At 34.7% G+C, this 27383-nt stretch overlaps 5 protein-coding genes across 7 annotated transcripts in view; 3 read left to right on the top strand and 2 right to left on the bottom strand.

The window, feature by feature from the left end:
- Positions 1–1143, top strand: part of LOC105133515 (zinc finger RNA-binding-like protein) — a 5435-nt gene extending 4292 nt beyond the window's left edge. Inside the window, exon 2 of the mRNA XM_011037552.1 lies at positions 208–1143. Coding sequence (XP_011035854.1) covers positions 208–774 — 567 coding nt within the window. The 3' untranslated portion in view covers positions 775–1143. The remainder of the gene's footprint in view (positions 1–207) is intronic.
- A 710-nt stretch (positions 1144–1853) lies between these two features.
- On the top strand, positions 1854–4488 carry LOC105133514 (Pentatricopeptide repeat (PPR) superfamily protein). The gene is made up of 2 exons (XM_011037551.1): positions 1854–4268; positions 4352–4488. The coding sequence occupies exon 1, from the start codon at positions 1930–1932 to the stop codon at positions 4015–4017; it is 2088 nt and encodes a 695-aa protein (XP_011035853.1). The 5' UTR covers positions 1854–1929; the 3' UTR covers positions 4018–4268; positions 4352–4488.
- A 1032-nt stretch (positions 4489–5520) lies between these two features.
- LOC105133527 (uncharacterized) lies at positions 5521–9228 on the bottom strand. Its single transcript, XM_011037561.1, has 4 exons — positions 9194–9228; positions 9032–9057; positions 8489–8672; positions 5521–5753 (listed from the first exon to the last, which is right to left on the bottom strand). Exons 1-4 carry the CDS (start codon positions 9226–9228, stop codon positions 5663–5665), a joined length of 336 nt encoding a protein of 111 aa, XP_011035863.1. The 3' UTR covers positions 5521–5662.
- A 1804-nt stretch (positions 9229–11032) lies between these two features.
- LOC105133513 (FAD-binding protein) lies at positions 11033–18482 on the bottom strand. 3 transcript variants are annotated; one of them, XR_843814.1, is made up of 9 exons: positions 18234–18482; positions 14849–14917; positions 14588–14655; positions 14371–14511; positions 14206–14247; positions 13770–13906; positions 12506–12598; positions 12233–12420; positions 11033–11191 (listed from the first exon to the last, which is right to left on the bottom strand). XR_843814.1 is itself a non-coding variant. In XM_011037550.1 (8 exons), the coding sequence occupies exons 2-8, from the start codon at positions 14914–14916 to the stop codon at positions 12292–12294; spliced, it is 678 nt and encodes a 225-aa protein (XP_011035852.1). In that variant the 5' UTR covers position 14917; positions 18234–18482; the 3' UTR covers positions 11718–12291. The 3 variants fall into 3 exon arrangements, 1 of the variants encoding a protein (XP_011035852.1); XR_843813.1 differs by lacking the exon at positions 11033–11191 and adding an exon at positions 11718–12075; XM_011037550.1 differs by lacking the exon at positions 11033–11191 and having other exon boundaries at positions 11718–12420.
- Positions 18483–23807: 5325 nt separating this feature from the next.
- Positions 23808–25658, top strand: LOC105133512 (calmodulin-binding protein-like protein). The gene is made up of 2 exons (XM_011037549.1): positions 23808–24582; positions 24661–25658. Exons 1-2 carry the CDS (start codon positions 23971–23973, stop codon positions 25420–25422), a joined length of 1374 nt encoding a protein of 457 aa, XP_011035851.1. The 5' UTR covers positions 23808–23970; the 3' UTR covers positions 25423–25658.
- The last annotated feature ends 1725 nt before the right edge of the window (positions 25659–27383 follow it).

Genomic DNA, 27383 nt, shown 5'->3' with positions numbered 1-27383 from the left:
ATGTTTAAGGGGTGCTCATGTTGAACTTGAGCACTAGACTGGTGACTGTTGAATACCTTGGCAGGATATTCCGATGCAAATCCCTAGTTTCTCTTATTGAAAAAAGGACGAAGTTATCTTTGGCATATCTACTTGCACATTTGCTTGTTAGGTGCTGTTATCTATATTGTAATTCATTACAAACTAACGCCTCCATTATATGTGCAGAGCAACACTATACCTCCAAATGGCACAGAGCAGTTGGCCGTTTCACATCTGGACTCAACTATGTGGGCCAATCTTACATTTCTTGCCCAAGGAAATAGCACTCAGAAGAAGCAACAGAAGAAAACACAGCAAAAGAAAACGAAGGTTGTTCAATCTGCATATTGTGAAGTTTGTAAGGTGGACTGCAACAGCAAGGATGTACTTGACCAGCATAAACTAGGAAAGAAGCATAAGAAAAACTTGGAGAAATTACAAGCAGCTGCTGCTGGCTGCAGTGTCTCAGCAGGATCAAGCAATCCAGTTATTGGGCCACAAGAAAACCCCAGTAAGAGTGAAAATGGAAATGGGCAAAAGATTAAGAAGAAGGCCGCAGAACCTTTGGAAGATTTGGATTCGAAGAGAAGAAGAATTCTTGAGGGTGGAGCAGCAGCAGATGCAGTCAGGGTATGTTCGTTTTGTAATGTGGTGTGCAACAGTGATACAGTGTTCAATTCTCATCTTGCTGGACAAAAGCATGCTGCTATGCTGAAAAAGCTTGCTGGAATGAGAATGGCCACTGCCCTATAAATATAAGATAATCAGAATGAATGGATTGGACACACCTAGTGCTTTCCTTTTGGTTGCTTTTCCGGTATATTCTTGTTCTATTAACATACGTAGCCATTTTGTCTTTTCTGTTAGAGAACCACCTCCACAGGTAAATGTTTTTGATAAATGGCGGGGAGAGTTGGCATTCATCATCTCTAGGACTTTTTGAGGAGCACTGCTTACTTCGCTAGGCATAATATTGTTTTCCAAATTTCTGGATGTTCATCTCCATTGAAGCACAACGAGCCAACAGTATTTCCTACAAGCACACAGCCATTCTATCAATCTTATCCTTTGAACTGACTGTTTTGGAAATGCAATGTATCTATGAAATTGAAGGATCTGTAATTCTCGTTCAAAGTTACAAGCATCTTCTCTATTCTAGAAAGGGACTTTCTTTCAGACCACCACCCTTGTGCAGTACTAGTAGTGGTTTTTTGGATCTGCCACGCTGCTGGAGGCTTAGGATTTAATGTAGTGTGGCTATAGCCTATTGCTTCAGCCCTCAAAGGGACTGCAGCCCCCGTCACTGCGCCGGCTCAATTTGCATATTTATGGTTCACCGGGAAGCTGGCCACGTATGGAAACAGTTTTTTTAACATATTATTATTCAAAATTATTTTCTTCTTATACAAGAAATAAAGTGTAAGATTTCTCTAGCACTTCTTCCTTATCATGCTTTTCTATTTTTTTCTTTCAATAATAATTTATATAGTTCAAATTGTGGTCATATGCGCTATGATATAATCATTCTTTTACTATACAATAAATTAAATGAGTTACTTTACTTCCAAGGAAAAAAAAAAAAATATTGACAACCCTGAGCAGACATGATCACCGCTGTAGGAATGCAGTAGATATTAATTTAAAAAAAAATATTAAAAAAAATATTTACAAGGAAAAAAAAAAGTATTGACAACCCTGAGCAGACATCATCACCGCTGTAGGAATGCAGAAGATATTAATTTAAAAAAAAATATTTTTTTATTTTTTAAAATTTATTTAAAATATTAAAATAATAAAAAATTTAATTTAAAACTAAAGAATTTAATTTTTCTTTTTTAAAAGCGTAGGCAGGCATCCTGATAGCGATTCCTGTACTACCCAAGCCCTCTCAGTCTCAACGGAAGAACCATGACAAGATTTCTCGCAAACCTCAAGCCCTCTAATCCTTCCTCTGTCTTTAACCACTCCCACAAAATCATTGCATTTCCTTATTCTTCTCAAACCACTCAGCCTTTTCAACCAAAAACCTTCTTCAAATCAAACACCAAAGATACCACCCTCGTACCTCACTTGTGCAGTCAAAAGAGGTTCGATGAAGCCATTCATATTTTATGCCAACAAAACCGCTTAAAAGAAGCGTTACATATTCTCCACCAAATCGACAAACCCTCTGCTTCTGTTTACTCGACTCTTATTCAATCTTGCATTAAAAGTCGGCTTCTCCAACAAGGCAAAAAAGTTCATCAACACATCAAGCTATCTGGGTTTGTACCCGGTTTGTTCATTTTAAATCGGCTTCTAGAAATGTATGCAAAATGTGATAGTTTGATGGATTCCCAGAAGTTGTTTGACGAAATGCCTGAAAGGGATTTGTGTTCATGGAATATTTTGATTTCTGGGTATGCTAAAATGGGTTTACTCCAAGAAGCGAAAACTCTGTTTGATAAAATGCCTGAGAGAGACAATTTTTCTTGGACCGCGATGATTTCTGGGTACGTCCGTCATGATAGGCCTAATGAGGCTTTAGAGCTGTTTAGAACGATGAAGAGACGTGATAATTCCAAGTCTAATAAGTTTACAGTTTCCAGTGCTCTTGCTGCTGCGGCAACTGTTCCGTGTTTGAGGACTGGGAAAGAGATTCATGGCTATATAATGAGAACAGGGTTGGATTCTGATGAGGTAGTTTGGAGCGCCTTGTCTGATATGTATGGTAAATGTGGGAGCATAGAGGAAGCAAGGCACATTTTTGACAAGATGGTGGATAGAGATATTGTTACTTGGACGGCAATGATTGATAGGTACTTTCAGGATGGGAGGAGAAAAGAGGGATTCGATTTGTTTGCTGACTTACTGAGGTCAGGTATCAGGCCTAACGAGTTCACTTTTTCTGGGGTTTTAAATGCTTGTGCTAATCAGACTTCAGAGGAGCTTGGTAAGAAGGTTCATGGTTACATGACTAGAGTTGGGTTTGACCCATTCTCCTTTGCGGCTAGTGCTCTTGTTCACATGTATTCTAAGTGCGGAAATATGGTGAGCGCAGAAAGGGTGTTTAAAGAAACGCCCCAGCCAGATTTGTTTTCATGGACTTCATTGATTGCTGGGTATGCTCAAAATGGCCAACCTGATGAGGCTATTCGGTATTTTGAGCTGCTAGTAAAGTCAGGGACACAACCTGATCACATAACTTTTGTTGGCGTTCTATCTGCTTGTGCTCATGCTGGATTAGTTGATAAAGGGCTTGATTACTTTCACTCAATAAAAGAGCAATATGGGTTAACTCATACTGCTGATCATTATGCTTGTATAATTGATTTACTGGCCCGATCCGGCCAATTTGACGAAGCTGAGAATATCATAAGTAAAATGTCAATGAAGCCTGATAAGTTTCTGTGGGCTTCGTTGCTAGGTGGTTGTAGAATTCATGGAAATCTTAAATTGGCACAAAGGGCAGCAGAAGCATTATTTGAGATTGAGCCTGAAAATCCTGCTACTTATGTTACGCTGGCCAACATATATGCCACGGTTGGTATGTGGAGTGAAGTAGCGAAGATCAGAAAGACCATGGATGACCGAGGAGTGGTGAAGAAACCAGGTTTAAGTTGGATTGCGATTAAGAGGGATGTACATGTATTCTTAGTAGGAGATGATTCACACCCGAAATCCAAAGACATAAATGAGTTTTTGGGGAAGCTGTCCAAAAGGATGAAGGAAGAAGGTTTTGTTCCTGACACAAATTTTGTGTTGCATGATGTGGAGGACGAACAGAAGGAACAAAACCTCTCTTACCATAGTGAGAAGCTTGCTGTAGCTTTTGGAATTATTTCAACTCCAGAAGGAACACCGATCAAGGTTTTTAAGAATTTAAGAACGTGTGTAGACTGCCACACTGCAATTAAATTTATCTCAAAGATCACAAATAGAAAAATAATTGTGAGGGATTCGAATCGGTTCCATTTTTTTGAGGATGGACACTGCTCATGTAGAGACTATTGGTGATTAAAAAACGAACTACGAGTTGATCAAGCAAATTTGCCGGACTTGAAAAAGACCAAGAGGAGCACATCTTTTATCTTGCAGGCCAGCTTTTACATAACCATCTGGTTAAATGAATTCTAAATTGAAACTTCTTGCCGTTGTGGTTTGATTTAATTGGGAACCGTGCAAGAAATTACCATACGCCTCAGTACACAGTCACATCTGTCAAATTGGAGTTGCATGAGCAATATGTTCTGTGAGAAAAAATCCAGGTGAGTTTTGCCACATATTAGTTTATTCATTCTCATTTGATGCTTTTGTGACTTCGTCTTTATTATTGTGATTGCTTTGCCAGATGAAGCTATTTCATTTTGGACATCAATCATATATAACTGGAACTTATTTTCTGTTTGGGCTCGATATATTTGATATATGATGCCAAAGCATTTATGTGAGTTGCGCAAAAAAATAAAAATGCCTCTCCTTTCTCAAGGATGTTTTGCGCAAAAAAAAAAAAAAAAATGCCTCTCCTTTCTCAAGGATGTTGCGCTTGAATCAAGTCTTTTGTTGAAAGCAAGCAGTGAGATCTACGACGGATTTTTTTATTTTTTTTACTTATGGACCATAGTATTATAAGAAAAATCACTTTCCCACCAAGGGAGTTGTTCCCAGAATCTGATTCAGTCAATTGAAACTTCTAATTTGGGGATATTTTCCATCAAGCATATAAACAACATTTTAAAGCGTTCAAAATTCTTTTAATGTTAGAAGTGATTGCCTCTCATTTTTATTAAATGAATGACATATAGCAACCAAAAAAGATGATTTTTAGAGGTAATAGATATTAGCAAATTATTTTGTTTTAATAAAATTTAAATTATTGTTTTTTTAGATGTAAAAAAGAATATCATATGAATAAATAAATAAATAAACTTTGATAGCTTTCTGTGGAATAAAATTAGATGTCTTAATCTATGATTATCTCTTAAATTCTCAACTTGGTTTTTAGATAAAAAAAAGTTGGAGATGGTGGTTCTAAACTTGTATTAGCTCTAATGCATGTTTTTCTCTTGATTTTGCCCCAAAAATGAAAAATAAAATGAAGAAAAAGAGATTTTACACCCACACATGCCAACAATAACATCAGACACATAGCACAAAAGGAATATATGAAAATAACAACCAAAAAACTCAAACATTAAGATTAAGATTAAGATCAAGAAAAAAATTAATTATTTTTTCCTTAAGATTATGTCAAGGTTCATTATAATCAAATAATTGAAATTATATTTAGATACCAATCAAATGGCTGGTTAGCTTCGATGGACACTGGTTCAGCCAGAAAGAGTTTAATTTAGCTCCTGCCTGTGACTGCTATGCAACAACATCGACACCTTCTGCTTTACATTGTAGCCATTTGGAATATGAAGTGCAAAAACAACCAAGACGGTCAGAACATTTAGATACAGTTTTGTACATTTGAGCTTTCATTCTATTAAAAGAAAGAACCCGAAAGGGTATAAATAAAGGTAGCATAAAACTGCCCTTTTATTTTATTTTTATTTTTTTTGTTAAATCAGCTTAATGGATGCATATACACATTCGCTGTTGATGCTATCGTGGAAGATTTTTGTAGCGTGAATGACACAGAGGGTCTTCCATAGTTTTACAAGAATTGACTGCGACTAGCTCCTGCAGCTTTTAGCCGTGAGGCGGCAGTGTAAACTCCAAATGAATCTCTAATACTTCGGTGACAGCTATACAGACGGAGATATTAACCACGGAACAAACACAAAATACAAATGGATTGAATGGAGCTAGAACAGATACAACATTCAGCAGCAAATAAGACAATGATGAAGCAACAAAATTGATACAGCAGAAAACGTTCAATAGCAAATAAGGCGACGGTAAAGCAAGAAAAAAGCCAATTTCCTTGTAACGCAGCATTTGGGGGGGCGGGGGGTTTATGGAGGGGGATGGCATATTCTCAACTTCGATGAACAGTGAATTACTTGCAGAAAAATCAGGGTGATCTTGTGCAACCCTATACGACTCCTAGCATGTACATAAAGAACTGCAAAAGCCATTTTCATCAAGAGTGAAATTTGAAACTTGTGATCACCATTATAGCCAAAAAAGCGGCATATACAAGACGGGGTAATCATGTTATCATGACAAGTTTTTGAGCATAAACGATTCGTTAGTTTTCCAATATAGATTTGTACACTCCAAATGCATCCCTAATACTTCCACTAGAATTATGCTTGGCGATATTGAGCATGGAACAAAAACAAAATACAAAGAGCAAGAAACTGATACCACACATCGAGCATTATTCAGTAGCAAATAAGGCTAGGTGAAGAAACGAAGATGCCAGTGGCCTAGAAACAGATTAAGGGTATAATGGCAGATTCCCAACTTCAAGATTCAAATGCACATCAACACGCATGAAGACAAAACTGGATTCATCCTCGTTTCTCGATCTCACCTCCTAATCTACTATAAAGTCGTGAGGATTTTTCAAATGCTACATTAAGAATTATCTTCTGAAATTGCCCAAGGTGAAAATCCTACGAACAAAAAAATGGGCAACCCACATATCGTAGTCATACCTTATCCAGCACAAGGCCATGTGATTCCCTTCATGGAACTCTCACAATGCCTCGCAAAACAAGGATTCAGAATCACATTTGTGAACACAGAGTATAATCATAAGAGGGTCTTGAAAGCTTTGGGAGAGAACAATTATCTTGGGAGTGAAATTAGTCTCGTCTCAATCCCTGATGGTCTAGAACCTTGGGAGGATAGAAATGAACTAGGAAAGTTAACTAAAGCAATTTTTCAGGTCATGCCAGGGAAGCTACAGCAGCTCATAAACAGGATCAATATGTCAGGAGAAGAAAAAATCACTGGTATCATTACTGATTGGACAATGAGCTGGAGTCTAGAAGTAGCAGAGAAGATGAATATCCGCCGTGCTATCTTTTGGCCCGCCTCAGCTGCCGTACTATGCTCTATGCATAGTATTTCAAAGTTACAAAACGATGGAATCATTGACAATGATGGTGAGGTCCTGTATCACAAACTCTTTAACTAATGTATTGCACTGTAGTGAATTAGCATAACCTAAGTAGTCATCAACTAGGCTTGTTTTGTGACAAAAATCTGGTTCAATAAAGTCTGTTAGCGGTTTATCTACGGAACCAAAGATAGAAAATAAATAAACATTTTGCTATTTTTAAGCTAGAAGACCCTGTAAATAGGAATAGGAAGTTTTCTGCAATCTCTATCATTAACATTCAAATGTTCTTTCCTTGAAGGCACTCCACTAAAGAACCAGACAATTCAGTTGGCACCAAAAATGCCAGTGATGGACACTGCAAATTTGGCATGGGCTTGCCTTCGTGACTTTACCACACAGAAAATTATTTTTGATGTCATGGTTAAAACCATTGAGACACTGAAAGTGGAAGACTGGATAGTTTCTAACTCGGCATACGACCTTGAGCCGGGAGCTTTCTCTTTCGCCCCAAACATACTACCTATAGGACCGCGTTTGGCAAGCAATCGGCTAGGAGATCAACAAGGATACTTCTGGCCAGAAGATTCAACATGTTTGAAATGGCTGGACCAACAGCCGCCCAACTCAGTTGTTTACATTGCATTTGGTAGCTTTACTGTTTTTGACCAAACACAATTTCAAGAGTTAGCTCTAGGTCTTGAACTATCCAACAGGCCGTTCTTGTGGGTTGTCAGGCCAGATATTACAGCGGAGACAAGTGATGCTTATCCAGTAGGATTTCAAGAGAGGGTAGCCAACCGTGGGCAGATCGTTGGTTGGGCTCCTCAACAGAAAGTACTTAGTCACCCTTCTGTTTTGTGCTTCTTGAGCCACTGTGGTTGGAACTCCACCATGGAGGGTGTAAGCAATGGGGTCCCTTTCTTGTGCTGGCCATATTTTGCTGACCAATTCCTTAATGAGACCTACATTTGTGATGTTTGGAAGGTGGGATTGAAGCTGGACAAAAACCAAAGTGGGATCATCACAAGGGAAGAAATAAAGAAGAAGGTGGAGAAAGTTGTTGGTGATGAAAAATTCAAGGCAAGAGCTTTAGAACTCAAAAGATTGGCCATGCAGAATGTTGGAGAAGGTGGTTGCTCAAGCAATAATTTCAAGAATTTCGTTGAATGGATGAAGGCATGAGCATGAAGAGATTCTGAACTTGTTGGAGCTCTGATCTTTTTCTTTTTTTTCTTTTTCTTTTTCCCTGATTCTGCACGTACTTTGGAAAATAAGAGCAAAAATGCATTGCGTCTTCGCATAACATGAACTACTTTCTTTGGAAAACAGAACTAATGAATATATAGTTCAACAGTGCTAATGCTATTGAGATGCAATCACATCAACACAGAATAAAAGCAAACAGAAAGGAAGAAAAACACAAAAGCAAAGGAGCTGCAAAAATATCAAAAGTGGTTAGTATCTCACATGTGCGACCGAGCTCTGCTATTAAGCTTCGATCTGTACTCAAACATCTTCATGGTTAATGGATAAGCCTCCAGCCATGATGCAAGATTTTGATTCTTTATAATGGGAGGCAAGGACCCAGTCAGGAAATAGATCTCTAGTTGTCGAACAATGATTTGAGATTTAGCCAAGGAACAACGCTTTCCTGCGGCAAAATAACAATGCCTGTCACTTCAAAGGTTTGCCATCGGGTAGAATTTTCCAAATAAATTATCATTTATAAAACCCTGCTATTCTTGTGTGGAGATTGAGCTAAGATGTATGCATCTACATACTGAACATGTGCATGCATAAAACAGACCAACATGTAGATTATATATCACCAAAAGATCATCCTTACCCAAAAAGAGAAGCATTGCACAACTTCCCTCAAGGGGGAAATGCAGAGAATCCAGAATAAGTCGAGTGAAATAAACAACAACGAATGTACAGGTACAATAATGGTGCTTCATAAAGCTACAGGAAAACATGGTGCTTCTAAAAGCTGAAGTGTATAACACTCACCTGTGCGAGATGAAAGAGCATAGAGCCTGAAATATCAAGTAGACATCAACCACCAAACTCCAGAAATATAAAAACCGTTGGTCAAGCATAAGAAATCAGAAACTACAAACACATTGGAAGCACAGAGAAAAGTTTTCAATTATACTGATAGAGAAAGTTTACCTTCTCTTAGATGGCCATGAAGTCCAAGCAGGCATGCAGCTATTTCTGTGTGCAAATGTTAATAGTCTAAAACCAATAAATTGCTCTATTAAAGAAGACAGAAGAAAAAAACATAAGATATCTAAACTCTTAAGTTAACAGGAAACAAGCAACCACGAGATAAATCTCTAGCAATTACACATGAAACCAATGATGTAAGTCCTGTATATATAACTGTTTAGACTAAAAATCAATATTCATGTGTTAATCCTAGAAGAACAATGATTGTTCACATTAAACATGGAAAAGAAGTCGAAATCAATAAAGTGGAATTCAGCGTGCTGGAAAATTCCTTGCCGACCAGAACTTTTGAAGAAGCTCGATCAACTGATCAGGAGTCGCAATCATTCCATTGAAAGCAATCGACTACAGGAGTTCGAACAAGCGAAAAAGAATTAGAAAGCTTAATTTTATTCAGACCAGGATTCCTCGGTCAGAAGATTAGTTTAGTATTCTCATGGTATCAAGGAGTTTAATTGTGTATTAAAACTCCATAAAATATGATACCAATTAAATACCATGCTCACAAAATGACCATGAAAAATGGCCAGCTCCACGCACGGAATTTGGAGTGGTTACAAGGTGGTTGCATGCCTTCTTTTGGGATAAAATTCTTATTATTGTGTAGTTTCTCTTTTGTAGAACTAATTCATCATAGATCAACAACAATAATTAATAAAATCCCAGAGCAAATGTCGCATAAACTTAACATACATAAAACAGAGAACAAGAGAGAACAACAATGGCGTTTCCACTGTTATTAGCTTTCGCTTTCAAGGTGTTCTCTATCAACACGGATGCCCTCCCTGGCGGAGACATTCTACCAGACGAAAAGGAGGCAGAAGAGGAAAAGGGTTGTTCCAACATAATCTCAGAAGCACCACCAAGCTCTTGCTGATCGTCAACAAGTAACCTCCTCCCATTATCTGCAGGTTCCACGAGCTCTTTCTTTGCTAGTATTGGGTTGTGGAATATATACAGAAAGAAAGCGAGACCAAATCAAATTACATCCATAATAAGAATGTTGAAGTCAGAAATCGCCAATATGAATTGCCCTTTGCCTTACTAGTGTAGGGTTGTGGAGTGTATATATCTACAAGCAATTCCTGTTGTGGTACATCAATTTTCGAGTGTTGCTCTCTGAAACCACTTCCCAGCCTCAATTTCATGCCAGATTGCACACTTCTCGGACAGAAATTTCTTCGCTTAAATGTTGCATGGAATGCTCCAGATCCACTAGAATACTTGTGAATAGAGTACAGAACATTCTTAAAATGGCTATAGATCAACAACACCCCATGTCATTTCTACTGCATTTGGCAAATGTAATGTTTCTGACGGAATACAATTTCCAAGAGTCAACTCTAGCAGGTCATGAATTATCCAGCTAGCCATTCCTGTAAGCCATTTCTACTGCATTTGGCAAATTTAATGTTTTTGACCGAATACAAGTTCCAAGAGTCAACTCTAGCAGCTCATGAATTATCCAGCTAGCCATTCCTGTGGGTTGTGAGGCCAGAGACATCACTAGTGGGATAAACACCCTGGTGGATATCATGTTTAAAAACATCTTTGGAAATATGATTATAATTATTTTATAAAATATTTTTTTATTTAAAAATATATTAAAATATAATATATTTTTTATTTTTTAAAAATTATTTTTGATATTAACGCATCAAAATAATCTAAAAATACTAAAAAAAATATTAATTTAAAGTAAATAAAATAAAATAATTTAATTTTAAAAAAAACTTTTAAAACACAAACAAATAAAATCTATATCAACCAACAGTCACAAGCTTAGTTGGCTCCTCAAAATAAACGTTTTTCTGGAGCCCCCATTGAAGGTGCAAATAATGGGATCCCCTTCTAGGGTAGGTCATATCTTGCTTACTATTTACTTAACACGTCCTCCATTTGCGAGGTCTAGATGGTGGGATTGAAGCTCCACGGGAACTAAAGCGGGATCAACACACGACAAGAAACCAAGAATAAGGTAGAGCAAGTCGTGGGTGATGGAAAACTTCAGAGGAAGAGCTTCAGAACTCGAAAAAATGACCGTGTGAAATGTTGAAGAAGGCTTGCTCTAGTAAGCTTTTCAAGGATTTCATTGCATGCTGGATGCATAAGCAAAAGGTTCAGAACTTGTTTCAACACTAATCTTTTTTAGTCTGCATGAAGAATTTGGAAAATAGAAGCAAACGGAGAGAAAGCATTGCCTTTTTATTTTGCAATTGTCAGCTAAATTCTTTTGCAAAAAAAACTGACATTGAATGTTGTGTGTAATAAATACGAGAATACTAAAGATTCAAGCCAAAGAATTCTTGATTCTAACACAAGATACTTATTACATCGAATATAATATACTTATTCGATGTAAGAGAATTATTTTGCTATATCCATACTATCAATCCAACCCATTTCACAAATAAAATGTGAACAATTAACCAACCAACAAAACTAAGCAATCAACAAAAACTACTTGTTATAAATAACATCTTTTTGTTGCATTGAAACATATAAATGTTGACTAATCTAACTAACATTGAACTTGATAAAATGAAATAGTTGAATAATTGAAAAATTAGATTATAATACACATTGAATGCTAAGACGATGCAATGAATTTCTAGTAGTAGATCCATAATCAAAAAAGTGTTTGTGATTTTTCCAAAAGAAATGAAACAGAAGATATGGTAGAGCTAGGACAGTTATTGTATGAGGTCTAACCAATGCTTGATGCAGAGGCACATAATAGATCAATATGAACATCATGAGCTGCCTCGTAATAAAACCTGCTGTTGCTGATACTTCCTTCTTGGTTCCTTCTTCTCCTTCTTCTATAACCCGAGCTCAGAGAAGGAAGAGATAAGAGGGTCAGCTACCTTCTTTAGCAAAAGAACTGACATTGAATGTACACCCATACCACAACAAAGCAAACATAACGGAAGAAAAACAGCAGGAGGAACAGCATGCATATCAAAAGTACACTCTCACATGTACAACTGTGCACCGTGCTAATAAGCTGTGATTGACACCAAAAACGCTTTCAGTGGCTAAGGAATAAGTCTCCAGGCATGATGCATAACTTCATCCATGATAAAAGGACGCAAGGACCACATTACACAATAGCTCTCTAGTTCTCCAGACAGTGATTTGAGATTTAATGAATTAACAATCCTCTCCTGCAACAAATAATAAGATTTCTCACTTCAAGCTCTAATGTAACGTTCCATAACAGAAAAACTAATTCGTGATGTAGTTCATTACCTGCATTACATAGTCTTGCTTTACCATACTGTAAATGATACCCATCAACACAGCATAATTTGTCATTTCAAGTTCTCCAGGTTCGAATGATGACTTTTCCACCAAATAAAAATAACTTAAGCAGTTAGGTACTAATCGACTTTATTAAGAAACTCAAAACAAAATCAGAACAAGGCATTTATACAAAACTATTTAGTACAAGTAAATATAAATAAGCAGCTTGGAATTCAATTCAAAGAAAAAAGCACCATGAACCAATATCAAAAGGAAGGTTTTGGGAATCTCCTGTTGGTTTACAGAATTGTCTTCCATATGAGTAGAAGAAAATAAAAACAAATGGATTAATAAAATTTCATTTGTGGTAGATTAGCTTAAAAAAAAAGAGTAGTTCAGCCAAAACAGAGTGAATTTAGCACCTATTACATTCACCGGAAAGTGAAGTGCAAAGACAGCTAAGAGAGGCAACTTAGTGAAAGAGAAAACAAATTGGAAAGTTAATACAAATTGTCATTTGCGAATCAACCAAGAATATTATTAACCAGAAATGTTTAAAATTTAGAACCAATCAAAGTTTGGCCAGAACTTTGCAAATAAATAAGTACTAAACCTAGTTATTCTACAGAAAGGATTTAGATAATTCCCTATTAACAGGATTCCTAAGGACACTGTTACCATGCGTGGACCTGTTTTAAAATCTCATATGTCATTGAATTTCCATAGCAGTTAAATGTTATGGAAAACAAGAGCATCCATGGATCCCTCAAAAAACGAGCATTCACTTATCCCTCACATTTGTTTGAGGTACAACCATTTTCAAAATATATTTAAGAAAAAAATCTTTAGAAGGACAGTAAATTGAAAGTCTGAAATCTTCTTAAAATTAGTGCTAAACTAAGAGACTGCGTGGTTAGATTTATTCAAACTTCCCCAAAAAATGATTAAAAGCACCTATGAAACTACAAATGCTACCTTAGCAATTTGGTAATCCAAGTACTCTGAAACAAATAAACAAGTAGGGATATGAAAATGTTGGCGCTACCACCAGAAAATGTCCATTGAAAGGAAGGGGTCAAATATAAAGGATTATAAAAATTAGAAAGGCATCATCCTCAACAGATAAAAAAGAAATAAAAAAAAATCTAGTCAGCAATTTTAAAGGCCCATAAAATAATAATTTCTGAAATTTTGAATAAAAAGGATGGGAGAATGAGCAAAAGAATATATGACTAATCTAAACATAGAATAAATCATCTGTTTCACCAACCTGGTCACTGGTTATTTGTTGATACAACTGGTCACCGCAATCTTCATTCTTCAACGGTGGTAAACATCCATTGGCAGTTTGAATTGCACCAGATAAATCCTCCAAGAGTTGTTCAAGTTCATTTAGTAAGCTCTTGGCTGCAATTCACATTTCAATCTGAGAAACAAGTAGGGACAGAGAGTGGCAACTAATAGTACTATAGTTGTGTGCAAATTAAACAAGCTAATAGTTGCACAACAATTTCTGGTAAATGTGTACACACATCCACATGAATGCTGGACATATAGATGCAGATAGAAAGCCAAACATGTAATGGCATAACAGTCCACCCTTCCAAAAGAAATTACTGAGAAGGAAAATCAGAAGATTTATACATATTCCAAGCTCAAAGACTCTATTGTTAAGATATTACTTAACATTGAGAAGAAAAGATTACCTTTGCTTAAATGGTTATGAAGTCCGATGAGGCATGTATGCACTTCTGTGTGTCAAAGTGCATAGCAATTAGCCCAAAAAGTTTTGCAGAGGAACAGAACTAACAAACATAAAATACTAAACTCTAGAGAAGGAAGTGTAAAATATTGATTACATTTGCACTTACACTTGTTTGTATTTTGTATGCTATCATGAACATTAATGCAACCAGCTTCAATATAAGATTTAACCCTTTTTGTTTCATTTGCTTTGATAATATTCTTTATTAGCTGAGATGTCCCGTCTATTGGAGGTCGTCGAAGAAATTCTATGAGGAAAATGAAACAAAACAATGTTATCGAACAAAAATGCAGAAAGGAGAAAAATGAATGTTATCTACATACCAAGCGCTTGCTGATAGCCATTGAGTAATCTGCTTCCAATACCTGCAAGTTCCTCAAGCTTTGTGACCCTATATTGACAGGACAACCATTCAAAACAAAAATAAGAAGAAGAAAAAACAGATTCAAAGTTTAGTTATTCATATGGGTGCTCTCTATTCCATGTGAAAGAAATTAACGGGCCATGTTTTACCAAAATCTTCTTAGCTTCAAGTAACAACTATACTTAGTATGTGTTCTGTAGCTAAGTTTCATGCTGCTTACCTAGTCAAGAAATCTTGAAAAATATTGGAAACCTTCTCTTTCAGTTCAGGTTTTAATTCGACTTCCATTCTGCAAACACGACATTAACGTCAGAACCTTGAATTTGAATCCAAATAAATCCCAGTTCGGCATTTTATCATATACTTGTCTTGCATTGAGTTTTTTGTTTTGCAGCTCCTTCAACTACTAGAGATATAATTATTAACAAGATAATAAGATAAAAAGAGACAGAAACAACAAGACATAGTGTTTACTAGTGACTTAAGCTTTGTAAGCAGCAGTTAAGAGTAGAAATAATACAAAACACACTTAGGCGCACACAACTTTGAATTGAAGCTGTTAGTTTGGTGTCCAGTAAGGTACCTATAGGCTATATTGAAACAGCAAAAAACTTGTGTAATCTTGCCTGTTAACTCTTGGGAGTAAAATTTCCCTGTACTGGATGGTTGCCTTGACAAATACCCTTGTGAATTGACTGGGGTGTTGTGACCCAAGGTCTTGTGCAGGCTCAACAAATAATAGTTTCCATAACCCTCTAAAGGAAAGGATAAAAAAGGATGGTCAAATATTATAACCCTTGCATGAGATGTTTGGCACATGGTGAACTCCTCTCTAACTGAAATACAATTTGCACACATTCCTTCAATATATAAATTGATGTAATTGATCTAGCTGCTAAGGATTTTATGCCTTCCATATTTATAAGCTCTCTAGTTTACCAAAGGCTCTGGCAGATGCCAACCTTTTTTCTAAACTATGAAACCACCTGCAGAACATTTTCATGTGTCTTGGCTTATGTCTGGAGTTGTTATTCAGTTTGCAGGGTCCTATTCTCCATCATGCTAAGAAGCTGAATGGCGAAGCTTCATCAGACAAAAATCTACTTAACTTGAAATGCTGCTCGGTGGAAGATAAGATGCAAATGCTTCATAAGCAGTTGAGAGCTAGTGAGAAATTCAAAACAAAAAATCAAAAGCTTTATGAAGATGCTATAAATGACTTAAATAAGGTCTCTGAATGTTACAAGAGCTGTATAACTGATCTGGCGAGGAAATGCAGCTCATTGGATGAGAGGTATTCTCGTTCACTTGAAATGCTGGATTCTGCAAAGCAGGAATCCTTGGAATGGAGGAGAAAAAATGAAGAGACATGGAATAAGAAGAAGGCAGTTAAAGACCAGGTTAAGGTGGAAACTGTGTCAGGGACTCATGAACAAGAAGCGAGACTTGCTGATGCCCATGGACAAGCTCAGTTAGCATGGAAAAAGCCCAGTGAATGGAAAGAGAAGTAAGATATTGCAGTTAATGAATTCAAGGCTAATATAGAGAAGGCAAATATAGTGCTGGAATATCCAATTGAGGATGTAAACTGTAGAGAAGAAGCTTCGAGCTGAGTTATGCAATAGCTTGGCAGAAAAGATGATGCCCTACCTCTCTCCACTCACAAACATATACAAGCTTTTGTATTAGTACAATATATACGATTATATGCACATTAAATCTATCCATATAGACAAGAGGAAACACTGCATCCACATCTTGATTGGTTTGGGGATGCAGCATCCTCTGAAGCTGATAAAGAAAAGAATGGCTCTCCAGCCATATTGGTTATAGAAAATGTAGTCTATTTGTGTGTGTCTGCTAGCTTTCATTCATATTTAGTAGCAGTTCATGAATTTGCATTGCATGCGAGCTATATTGTGATTTTTACACTTCATAATAGAGACCATCTGCTCTAAACTTTTCACCAAATTCAAAACTGTTAGAGAATAATAAAAATCATATTCTGGAACCTCACTTAACAGCTTTTTGAATTGAGATGGTTCTTTGACATGGTATCGAAGCTTTAATGACCAAGCGGTCACGAGTTCTAATCTCACCATTTCAATTTATTTAATAAAAATTAAGCACAATATAATGTGGGTTTGTGTAAGTTTCAAGCCCAGAAGGCTTTCATTTGAGGGAGTGCGTTAGAGAATAATATAAATCACATCCTGTAACCTCACCTAACAGCTTAAGCTTTTGGATTTAGATGGTTCTTTGAAAAAAACATTAATGCACACAACTAACATCCTGTAAGACTACAAAAGATGAAAAGGAGAAGAAGCCAGAGAAAGACAGGCACTTGTCCTAAAAATAGGAAAATACTTGGGCTTGGCACTTGGATTTAGAGTACCATAACTGTAAAACTTGATTTCAACTAAAAAGACAAGAGGATATTTTGGATATTTTAAAGTTTTTATAGGGATTACTTTTCCAACAATGCTTTTGTTTATTTTGCTGATTCGTTATTTAAAAACCTTTACAATACTTTCCTCGAGTTTAAAAATAGCAGGACAAGGAAATTAAGGTCAAGATAGCAAAGCTTGAGGAGGCTGAGCAGAAAATAACCACTTTGAATTTGGACTTGAAGGTTCTGCTCTATAACCTTCTGTCATCTTCTGATCACTATCGTATAGTAGCCTTCAAATTCAAGAAGCTTGGAGAAAACAGTTTTTTTTTCTTTTCACATGTATTTTGAATGCTAGATTTGCATGTGCAGGTTGCTCAAGAAAAGATGGACAAATATGAGTTGGAATCATCAGCTCTGAAGCTTCAACTCAAGGACTTGACTGATAAGTACGAGTCTGTCCAAACTACTGCTCATGCATTGGAGATGGAAGCTCGGATTCTGGTACAGGACAGAACTCAAATGGAGCAGAAGTACCTCACTGAGTTAAAAAGGTTTGAGTAGCCGGTGAAAGATGTAAGGTCACAGCGGAGGAAGCTAAGGTGGCAAATAAGTTTGCTGAAACAGCACAATCAGAGGTATGCATTCTCTTTTAGGGAGGGAAAAAAAAAAACCTCAAGACTTAGATTTTAATTCATTACGGATGAAGCATTAACAAAAGAACAGCTTGTTGCAACCCATATTTTTCAGTACTGTTTTAGCAAGTTCATTTAAAATCATGCGTAATTCCTTTGATTCCAGCCAATTCATTCCAATATCACTTAAATCATTCATATTGACGGTAACTAAATAATTTCGGAATTTGCAATTGCTTGGGATAGTATTAATCCTTCCTTTTTCTAACAAATCAGAGCAACTCTACTAAGAATCCACCATAATGAACATATTTACCCTAACATAGTTCTATCGGCAACGTTATCAATTAATCGGACAGCTTGAAACAGTAAATTAAGCTAGCATAAATCATAAGTCCAGTTCAAGCACCCAAACTGTTAGCTCAAAACATTAATTGTTTAGTAATAACCTAACTGTGGTAGAAACATACACCGAAACAAGCTAAAAACAATCAAAGAATAGCCCACAGAGGACTGGTCAACAACACCCTGTCCAAAAATAATCAGCAAGATTATTTTTTTAAAAAAAAGCTTGAATTTACCTCGAGAGTGCGTTTCAATGGAGGAGCCTGGAACAGTTGCCGCTAGAAGTGGTGGTGCTCGTGGCTATCAACAGAGAAAGAAGAAGAGATTTAGAGTTTCAATGGTGGTGGGAAACTTGAAAGAAGAATCAGGGATTTGGAAGCTGGTTAGACGCACGGCAAGAAGAAACGGGAGGTTTACAAGCTCTCGCTACGTTTTGCCTTCGTTTTTTTTTTTTTTTTTCAAGGTCTCACGGTTGATTTGTCAGGTTATGGTAAGTTGGGCTCTCACGTGTTAAAATTTTGCTCGGTTCAATATCAAACCGAACTTAGGTTTGGTCTCAGATTCGGTAGATTACCGGGTAACCTCAAAGGGCTGGGCTGGTCTGGGCTTTGATGGGCTGGGCTTGGCAAATGCTTTAATTTGCCTAGATTTCTTTTTACAGAGACTGCCTTGAATATTTTTATTTACTAGTTTCCTTGAAATATGCTTCCCAAGTATAATATTCAACTATATATTAACGAGTTTTTACTATTTTTTCATGGATTGATTCATTAGTTAAAGGTTATAAATTACAAATCCTTATGTATATTTATGAGATAATGGCATGAAGTATATGTATTTTATAAAAAAAAATTATTTGACTACCTTCATTGGTTTTTTTATTTAAATTCTTGTACTCATAAAATTTGATCAATCATGTATTTATATTTTTTATTAAAATTTTGATATTTCATTCAATTCTATTCTTTCTATTATTTTAATATTTTCTATTTTTTTAGAATTAATGGAATAAGTACTTGTAATCAGGATTTTTTTTTTTCTATTTGTATACATATACTGAATATACTGATTTTTTTTACAAATATGCTAACGTAGTAGTTTTTTCTTTTTCAAATAATATATATATATAAAAAAAAAATGTGTCACCCATGTATGTCAATTTTTTCTTTTTCAAATAATATATATACATATATATAAAAAAAAAAAATGTGTCACCCATGTATGTCTTGTGTATTATATAATTCTTTAATACATCCTTTTCTCCAATTTTTCTATACAAATGGCTATAATTATATTTTTTTTATTTTGAAACTTCCCTTGAGCTATAAAAATATAATTTTAATTTTTTAAACAAGAAAAAAAATTTATAATTGTGTCAACCATGTCCTTTTATATTATATAATTCTCTAATATATTCTTTTTTCCGATTTTTCTATACAAATCACCATAATTTTATATTTTTTATTTTGAAACTTCCCTTGAGCTATATGAAAAATATAATTTTAATTTTTTAAACAAGACAAACAATTTACTTCTTAAAATCTTCATGGTTGAATAGTTTTGAATATTTTTTATTTCTTACAGCATTTTTAAGCAACTTTGAATAATTTTCCTATCATATTCAAGGGTGTTTTTGAAATGAAGGATATAATTCTATAAATATAAATGGAAAAAAAATAATATATCGAAGATTAGATACCATAATAGACACAATTAAAAACGTAAAAAAAATTAGATATTTGTTTAATTATACAGTGACAAATGAAGCCACTTACTCTTTTTTTGTATTGCAGTGCATGTACTAATTTTGTATAAAAATAAACAAAAAAAATTAAAAGAAAGATATAAACTCTCCTAGATGATTAGTTTTATTGATTTTCTTTTTAACTTCTTGTTTTTTTTATTTCCTAAAATGAAATTAAAAAAATGTTGGAAATGGGAATATGATGGTTATTTTGAACATATAAGCCCGCTTGTATTCAAGATAAATGACATGTCAACAAATAGATAATAAAAACTTATGGAAGTACTTGATTGATCGAATTTTATAAATACATGTACTCAATTAAAAAAATCAAAATACAAGTACTCAAATAAATAAATAAAAAAAAGATAAAGTATAGCATTACTTCATAAGTATTATCCCAAAAATATTAAAAATAAAACAATATCAATATGAGCCACATGATGAAAAATTAACGATGATATTTGAATGATAAACTTTTATGAGTACAAGTATTCAAATACAAAAATTCAATGCAAATACTCAAATAAAAAAAATCATAAAATACATTAAGTAAACTCATTTATACACCGTCGGGTTCCCAACAAAATTATTTAACTTCCAGTCATAGTAAATATATAGATACAAAGACTATTTTGAAGTGTCTCACTACGTTACGGCTCGAATAAACAAATTGAATGTAAAAAAAATATTCAAAGTTATGGAAATTTATCTGATTAAACCCTATATGATTGTTTATTTAATTTAAGTTTAAAATTAAATAATATAGATATTATTTTGATAGAATCCAATTGATTTGAAAATTTTAAAATAGTCTAAATAATTAATAAAAAAATATAGTTTGACTTTAAAAATAATTTTAGAATGAGTTTTTTTTTTAATATTAAAAAAGTAATATATTAAATTATTTTATGCTTTCCAACTTAACCAGTCAAATTCATAAATTTAGTAATAAATTTTATTAGGTTTAATAATTTTTTTTAACTATTTTTACTAAATTATATAATAAAAAATTAGATGTAATAGAATCAAGTATAAACCAAATATTAAAATATTTGTTTGAAAATATAATAATTTTAATGAAAACAAACTAAAATAATTGATAAAAACAAATTAAAAAACAAGAAAATTGAAAAAAATAAAATTGAAAAAAGATAAATGAAAATGTATGTGTGAAAAAGAAAAAGAAAAAGAAAGTAAAAAAAAATCTCCTTTACCATTAATATAAACAGTGTAGGAGAGGCATGGAACCCTAAAAATTTTGGTTTAGATGGTAATGGTTTATTGGACTGCGCTACGGGACAAGCGGGAAAAAAAATAAAAAAAATATTTAGATTTATAAAAATTATTTGATATTATTATTAATTTAAATTATCATATCAACTTTGGACTCTATTAATTTAATTTTTTTTATAGCCTGAATTTAAAATCAAATTATATGAAAATTGATCTAATAATATTATACAATTAATTTGATTAATTTTCAACTTTGGACTCTATTAATTTAATTTTTTTTATAGCCTGAATTTAAAATCAAATTATATGAAAATTGATCATCTAATATTATACAATTAATTTGATTAATTTAAATATAATTTGAATAATAGATAAAATAGTTTGATAATAAAATCTCTTTTGTGAGAAAACTATTTAATATTATTATTAAATCAAAATTAATGTATCAACTTTAAAAAAAAATTTATATGAATTCTTATTTAGTCTGGATTTAAAACTAGATTACATAAGAATTGTTTTGATATGAATACTTGACTTGGTCAATCTGAATATAATCTTAATTATTAGAAAAAAAATGAAAAATAAAAAACTTTTTTATGTGAATAAATAAATAATGAATGAGGTGAATCATTCACCAAGTTTTTTAGCATGGAGTATAATATAATAACTAGTGCAATATATTATTATATCTCACGAAGATTACACTACTTATTGAAGATTTTGATAACATGTATGATACCATATAATTAAATCACCCATGCATTATTGTTACAAAAATAACCAAATACAAATCGAATCGAATATTTAGTACAAGTGCGTGCATTAATTAGTTAACGTAATCCTATTTTATTCAATTATCTTAGTTATTATATTAATTAGGTAGTAAATAAATACAAAAATGATTTTAAATGGATAGTTTATGAAAAAAAGAGAATCATACCTTTCATTTTATAATTTCATCAAAATTATATTTACCTATTAAATTTTAAAAAATTATAATTTGTATCCATTTCAAATTAAAAAAAAATCATCATATAAATAATATATCATAAACTCAAATAAAAAACATATCATAAATAAAAAGAACAAATTAATAATTATTTTTTTACCCTAGTTTTTTAATCTTTATCAATTTGTTGGTGAAAGGAGTTCCAAGCAAAACTCATAAATTCTCATTTTCTCAGAAAACCCAAATATTTTCTGGGAAAATCTCTCAATCATTTCTTCGATTCTCTGTAAATTCATGTCTTATTCAGTAATTCCCGAGAAATTCATAAAATCTCTCAATTTTTCCAACAATTGCATCATGGACAATTTCTCCAGAATTGTTGTTTCTTTGTTTCAACGATCATCCAAGTTGGAATATGGATCACAGTGAACAAAATGTCCAAACCAACATTCATAGTTACTTTGTTTCAACTATCATCCAAGTTGGAAGATGGATCACAGTGAACAAAATGTCCAGACCAACATCCATAGTCTTCTAGTAGACGGAATGTCCGCCATTAATGTCTGTTGACTTGTCCGAATGAAGGTCAGTGAAGCCACCTGCAGGTGAGGCTCATATCGAGAATCCAATTAGAAAATTATGATTCGTGGAATATGAATCTTAAGTGCGCACACCTTTACTACACCAAACCATGGAGTTGCTTTTTTACTACGCCCACTTCAAAACCCCCCTTTCTCACGATTGCTTTGTGCCTCAAAATTGTTATTGCACCTTTAATGTAGTTCTTGAGGTTAAATCTGATAAAACGACATGTCTCTCTGATTCGCTGGACTTGGGTCACATGACGGTGGCGGTGCGCCTGTTTTTTTTGGAGTTTGGTGGCTTTGGAGTTGAGTGAAGGCGGTGGCTATGGATTTTGGCCGGATTGTGGGATTGGTGAGGTTGTGGGTTTATAGTTGGAGATGGTGGCAAAGGAATAAGAATATGGAATTTGGTGTTTAAGAGAGGGCAGGTGGAAGAAGATGACTAGGTTTTTTATTCAATAATAAATTTATAATATTTATGCTTTTTATTTAATGATAAATTTGTCATATTTAATATAGCTCTTTAGTTATTAAATGTTTTAAAAAATAGCAAATCAGTAAAAATGAGCTATTTCGAAGGATAGTGAGTTTGGCTTGTTAAAATGTTGTTGTAATAATTATTTTTTTATTAAAAATATATTAAAATAATATATTTTTTAAAATTTAATTTTTATATTAAAATAATAAAAAATTTAAAAAAATTTAAAACATAAAAAAATTTCAATAATTTTTTTAACTAAAAACAAATACACTTATAATAGCATCATGATTACTCAACTTTTACTAATAAAAGCATTGTTTGGAATTGCATTCAAAATGATATATTATAAAAATTTAATGTTTATAGTATTCAAAATGATATATTATAAAAATTTAATGTTTATTGTTTAAAATTACTTTTTTTGAAATTTTAAAAAAATTAAAAACTATTTTAATATATTTTTAATAAAAAACATTTTAAAAAACAGTATTATTTTATTTTTAAATCCATGACAAGAAAGGCCAATAGAATTAGCCAATAGATTTAGCCACATGAGAGGTGAGATGAGATCTCAGACATTCCTCATGCCTTGCTATGAGACCCACCATGAACAAATTGGAAGTGGACTGGACTCTTCCATTACATCACAGGGATTCATGACTCTGGTCAACCATTTCTTTGCACCTCTGCATTCTCAGGTCTCATCGGTGCAAGCCCAGCTCCGGCAGCAGGACAAAATAAGCAGTTCATTAACATATTTCCTTTTCTATTTGTGCGAGAAAGAAAACCCTAAAACGCACCAAATTTCTTAATCTTTCACTCCCATGTCTTTATTTTTGCTCATCTTGAATTACCAAAAACAAAAAAGTAATAAAATCTCACTTGTCAAAAACAAAAAGCCCCCCATTCCAAGGCCTCTTTATCTGCCAAAACCCTCCAAATCTCTGTATCCTTTCCTCCTCCTTTACTAACAAACATCATGGCCTCTCATCACCACTGCCAAAACCATGTCTCCGTCCCCACCACCACGACCCCTTGCTGCTGTTACAGCCACTGTTCCCCCCAACCTCACCACCACCCAATATCACCACCACAATTATCTATTGATCCACTTCTCCAGTCCCTTGTTTCTCTCCTCCAGCAACAGCAGCAGCAGCGGCAGCACCACCAATCCCATATTTTCTCTCCTTGCCTTAACAGAACGAACAGCCAAACAAAAAATCATCACCAGAAATCAAAGCTATATTTTCAACAAGAAGATGACCCCCAACAAACCCATTTTGTTCTCGCTTCTCTTCTTCAACGAATCAACACTCTTGAGTCCTCACTTCACCAATTTTCTGCTTCATGTACGAATAACCATAACTATCCTTCACATTCTCTCAGAGACACAGCTGCACGTGTTATTCAAACCCATTTCCGTGCCTTTCTTGTTCACAGATCAAGAACCCTAAGGCAGCTCAAGGAGCTTGCTTTTATCAAATCCAGTTTCAACGCTCTCAAATCTTCTATTTCTACTGAATCCCATTTTGATTTCAAGGTCGCTTCTCATAGAGCCATGGACTTGCTCCTCAAACTTGACTCCATTCAGGTATATCAGTAATGGGTCTCTGTCTAATTTTCTCATAATATTCTTATGAGATTATGATTTGTGGTCTTTTTTTTGTAGGGTGGTGATCCTATGATCAGAGATGGAAAAAGGTCAGTTACTAGAGATTTGGTAAGGTTTTTGGAGTTTGTTGATGGATTTGCAATAAAAAGGCATGAACTTTCGTATAAATCTGCTAGGAATGTGAGGGCTTTAGGGAATACTAACAAAGCTAGGGCTTTGAATGCCAAGAATGGTTATGGTGGTTGTCGAGATTTGACTGAAAGTCAAAGGGAAATAGTGGATAAATTGAGAAAAAGAGTTGAAAAGATTAGTGGGTTTTCGAGGGCTTGTGAAAATGACCAAGAAGATGTGGAGCTTGAAGGGTTTCAGCAATTCGTTGATGATGGGGATGGAGAGTTAAACCGAAAAGTTTCTGTTGATGGAAAGCGTGGTGTTTCATTGAAAAAACGTGTTGGTCAACCTAGAGTGAAGAAAACTGTTAGTTTTGTTGAGAATGGGAATTCTTATAGGGTAATCAGCGACACAGATGAGTCAGTTCTAAACGGAGATGGTAGTTCCAATGATGGGAGTGATTACAGTGATGATCATGGGGAGGCTGTGGAGATCCATTGTGCTGAAACGGAGGAAAGAAAAGGATTTTCTAAGGTTGCTGAGAATGACCAGGAAGCTCATTTGGAGGATGGTGGGTCATCACATAGCAGTGACAGTGGGTATCGCTTGGATAAAGATGGGAGTTTAGTTTTCTCCGCTCCAGTGCCTGTGAAGATGGAATCAAGAGCTGATTTGATGAAGAGAAAGGCTGTGAAAATTGTCACATAGGGGGCCAGTCATTGGGCTTGAATTCTGAAGTCATGCAAAATTCTGTGGCTTGGCTGGCGCTTTAGGTTCCCTTGTATTCTAATTATCAGTTGTTAGTGCAATACTGACGAAATGTGTTTGTAGGAATTTCCTATATTTGTGAGAGATTGTGAGGTTTGTGAGTGCAATCAGCTACGTTCTCCCAAAAATTTTAGATGTTCAGTGAGTAATAAATTCCACAGCTGAGATTGTTTTAACCCTTTGTATCTAGTTATTCACCAATCATGTTTCCGAAAGTGCGTGTGCTAGCAGCAGAAAATGTATTTTTCTATTCCTGTGCATTTTAAGCCTTCGTTAGCTGCACCCTGTCAAAGTACCTCTTCATACTAGATGTTTCTCCAGCTGGAGATGTTCTAGTCACGTAGAAGCACTTAGCACAATTTATTAGTATAAGGTCTTGAGAAAGTCAAATTGTGACGTGAACCTCTGTATTCAGTGCCCTATGATATGATTTTACATGCTAATGAGCTTCACCAGAAAAGAGAATGACACCGCGTTGCTAATGAGTTTCCAGGATGAGAACATGAAGTGGAAGTGAGGGGACCCTGGCTTTTATAAGTAGCGTGTCAACTAGAAATCAACTAGAAACATGAAGTAGATTAGGAAAAACATGGATGCAAGACTAAGATTGTGAGGAATTTTCTTGCAGGATATTTGGGGATAAAGAGAAGACCAAAAACACTACTACAACAGGACAAAAAACTGGAAAGTGCTCCAGGAATCAAAAAGATTTCTCGATAGAATTGCGAATCACTTGAGAAACAACAATGGACTGAAAACTCCACATCTTCCAAACTTGTCTTATACAAACATAAAATGCTAGCATCTAAGCAATTGAAAAGAAAAACCTCAATGTGGAGGTGTATTGTCTATGATCCCATGCAACCTAGCTGCTTATGGTAATTACTAGCTGTCATTGACAAAACGATGAGAAAGAATCCAGCAAATTTGAAAGCAGCTGCTTGAATTTCATAGAAGTTGACTGATACTTGAACACGCTGACCTCATTAGTGGAATGTTTGGGTATGGATACTTAGGCCACAAGCAAGCATGACTATCATGTTCAGGTCAGTTACAGAATGTGTTGAATCCCAAGCTATTTGGGGTCAGCAGTGTGGATCCTTTTGCACTATTCAGTTCAATCATAATCCACATTTAACTTCAATATCGGAAGTACTATTGTTCCAAACATTATCAAAAGTATTATTATACATACAAGACTCTGCTGTGTTTGCTCTGTGCTGGCCTGCATGACTTGTTTGTAATGAATAGCTGTCTCTGTGACTAGAAATCATGTTCTCATCCTGGAAACTTTTACTGGCCCAGTTTCAAGCTTTTGTGCGCTGATGGCAATTTTCTTTGAACCAGAAATCTTTATCCTGGCTTCTCCTAACGTATTCAATGCTACCTTAAAACTGTGGTCAGATGCCAGCCCTTCCACCATACATTTTATTTCTTCCTCAGACAATACATTGTACTGCAAGTTTTTACCCCTGTGAGAATTACTTGGCACATCAAGACAGGACAATACATCCAAGATGGCATTATCCCTGTCATTTTTGGTCCATTGCTGTAAAATATAATTTGCGGAAGAATGAAGACATCTGTAGCTTTGAATACTGCAATCACATCTCTGCATAGGATCCCTTCAAACTGGAACATCTTGCAACTACAACTAGCTATTTCTTCTGATATACTCAAAGTGACAAAGTACACCTTCTGTTCTTCATCAAATTTTGCTAGCTCATAAGTGGTGGTTCCTCCATCATCTCCACCTAACTTCACAGCACATAAAAGAGATTAAAAAATCTCATCCTGAACTACAGAACAATTATCTAGTGTAAACTTCTGCTGCTTGCTTTTCCATAGGAAGTGGGGTGTTTAATATGGGTTTAGTGTAAACAGTCTCCAACTCTGCCTTC

This window comes from Populus euphratica, unplaced genomic scaffold (genome assembly GCF_000495115.2).
Source record: "Populus euphratica unplaced genomic scaffold, PopEup_1.0 scaffold129.1, whole genome shotgun sequence".
Lineage (NCBI taxonomy): Eukaryota > Viridiplantae > Streptophyta > Magnoliopsida > Malpighiales > Salicaceae > Populus > Populus euphratica.
This window is presented reverse-complemented; position numbering and strand designations above follow the sequence as displayed.

Excerpts from the sequence above, each read along its gene's own strand:
- LOC105133513 (XM_011037550.1), bottom strand. The coding sequence starts at position 14,916 with ATGGAAGTCGAATTAAAACCTGAACTGAAAGAGAAGGTTTCCAATATT. Across the intron at positions 14,656-14,848 it reads TTTCAAGATTTCTTGACTAG|GGTCACAAAGCTTGAGGAAC; the intron begins GTAAGCAGCATG and ends CTGTCAATATAG. Across the intron at positions 13,907-14,205 it reads TCATAACCATTTAAGCAAAG|CCAAGAGCTTACTAAATGAA; the intron begins GTAATCTTTTCT and ends TGTGAATTGCAG.
- LOC105133527 (XM_011037561.1), bottom strand. The coding sequence starts at position 9,228 with ATGCCTGCTTGGACTTCATGGCCATCTAAGAGAAG. Across the intron at positions 9,058-9,193 it reads TCATGGCCATCTAAGAGAAG|GCTCTATGCTCTTTCATCTC; the intron begins GTAAACTTTCTC and ends TTGATATTTCAG. Across the intron at positions 8,673-9,031 it reads TGCTCTTTCATCTCGCACAG|GAAAGCGTTGTTCCTTGGCT; the intron begins GTGAGTGTTATA and ends ATTTTGCCGCAG.
- LOC105133512 (XM_011037549.1), top strand. The coding sequence starts at position 23,971 with ATGGCCTCTCATCACCACTGCCAAAACCATGTCTCCGTCCCCACCACC. Across the intron at positions 24,583-24,660 it reads TCAAACTTGACTCCATTCAG|GGTGGTGATCCTATGATCAG; the intron begins GTATATCAGTAA and ends TTTTTTTTGTAG.
- LOC105133514 (XM_011037551.1), top strand. The coding sequence starts at position 1,930 with ATGACAAGATTTCTCGCAAACCTCAAGCCCTCTAATCCTTCCTCTGTC.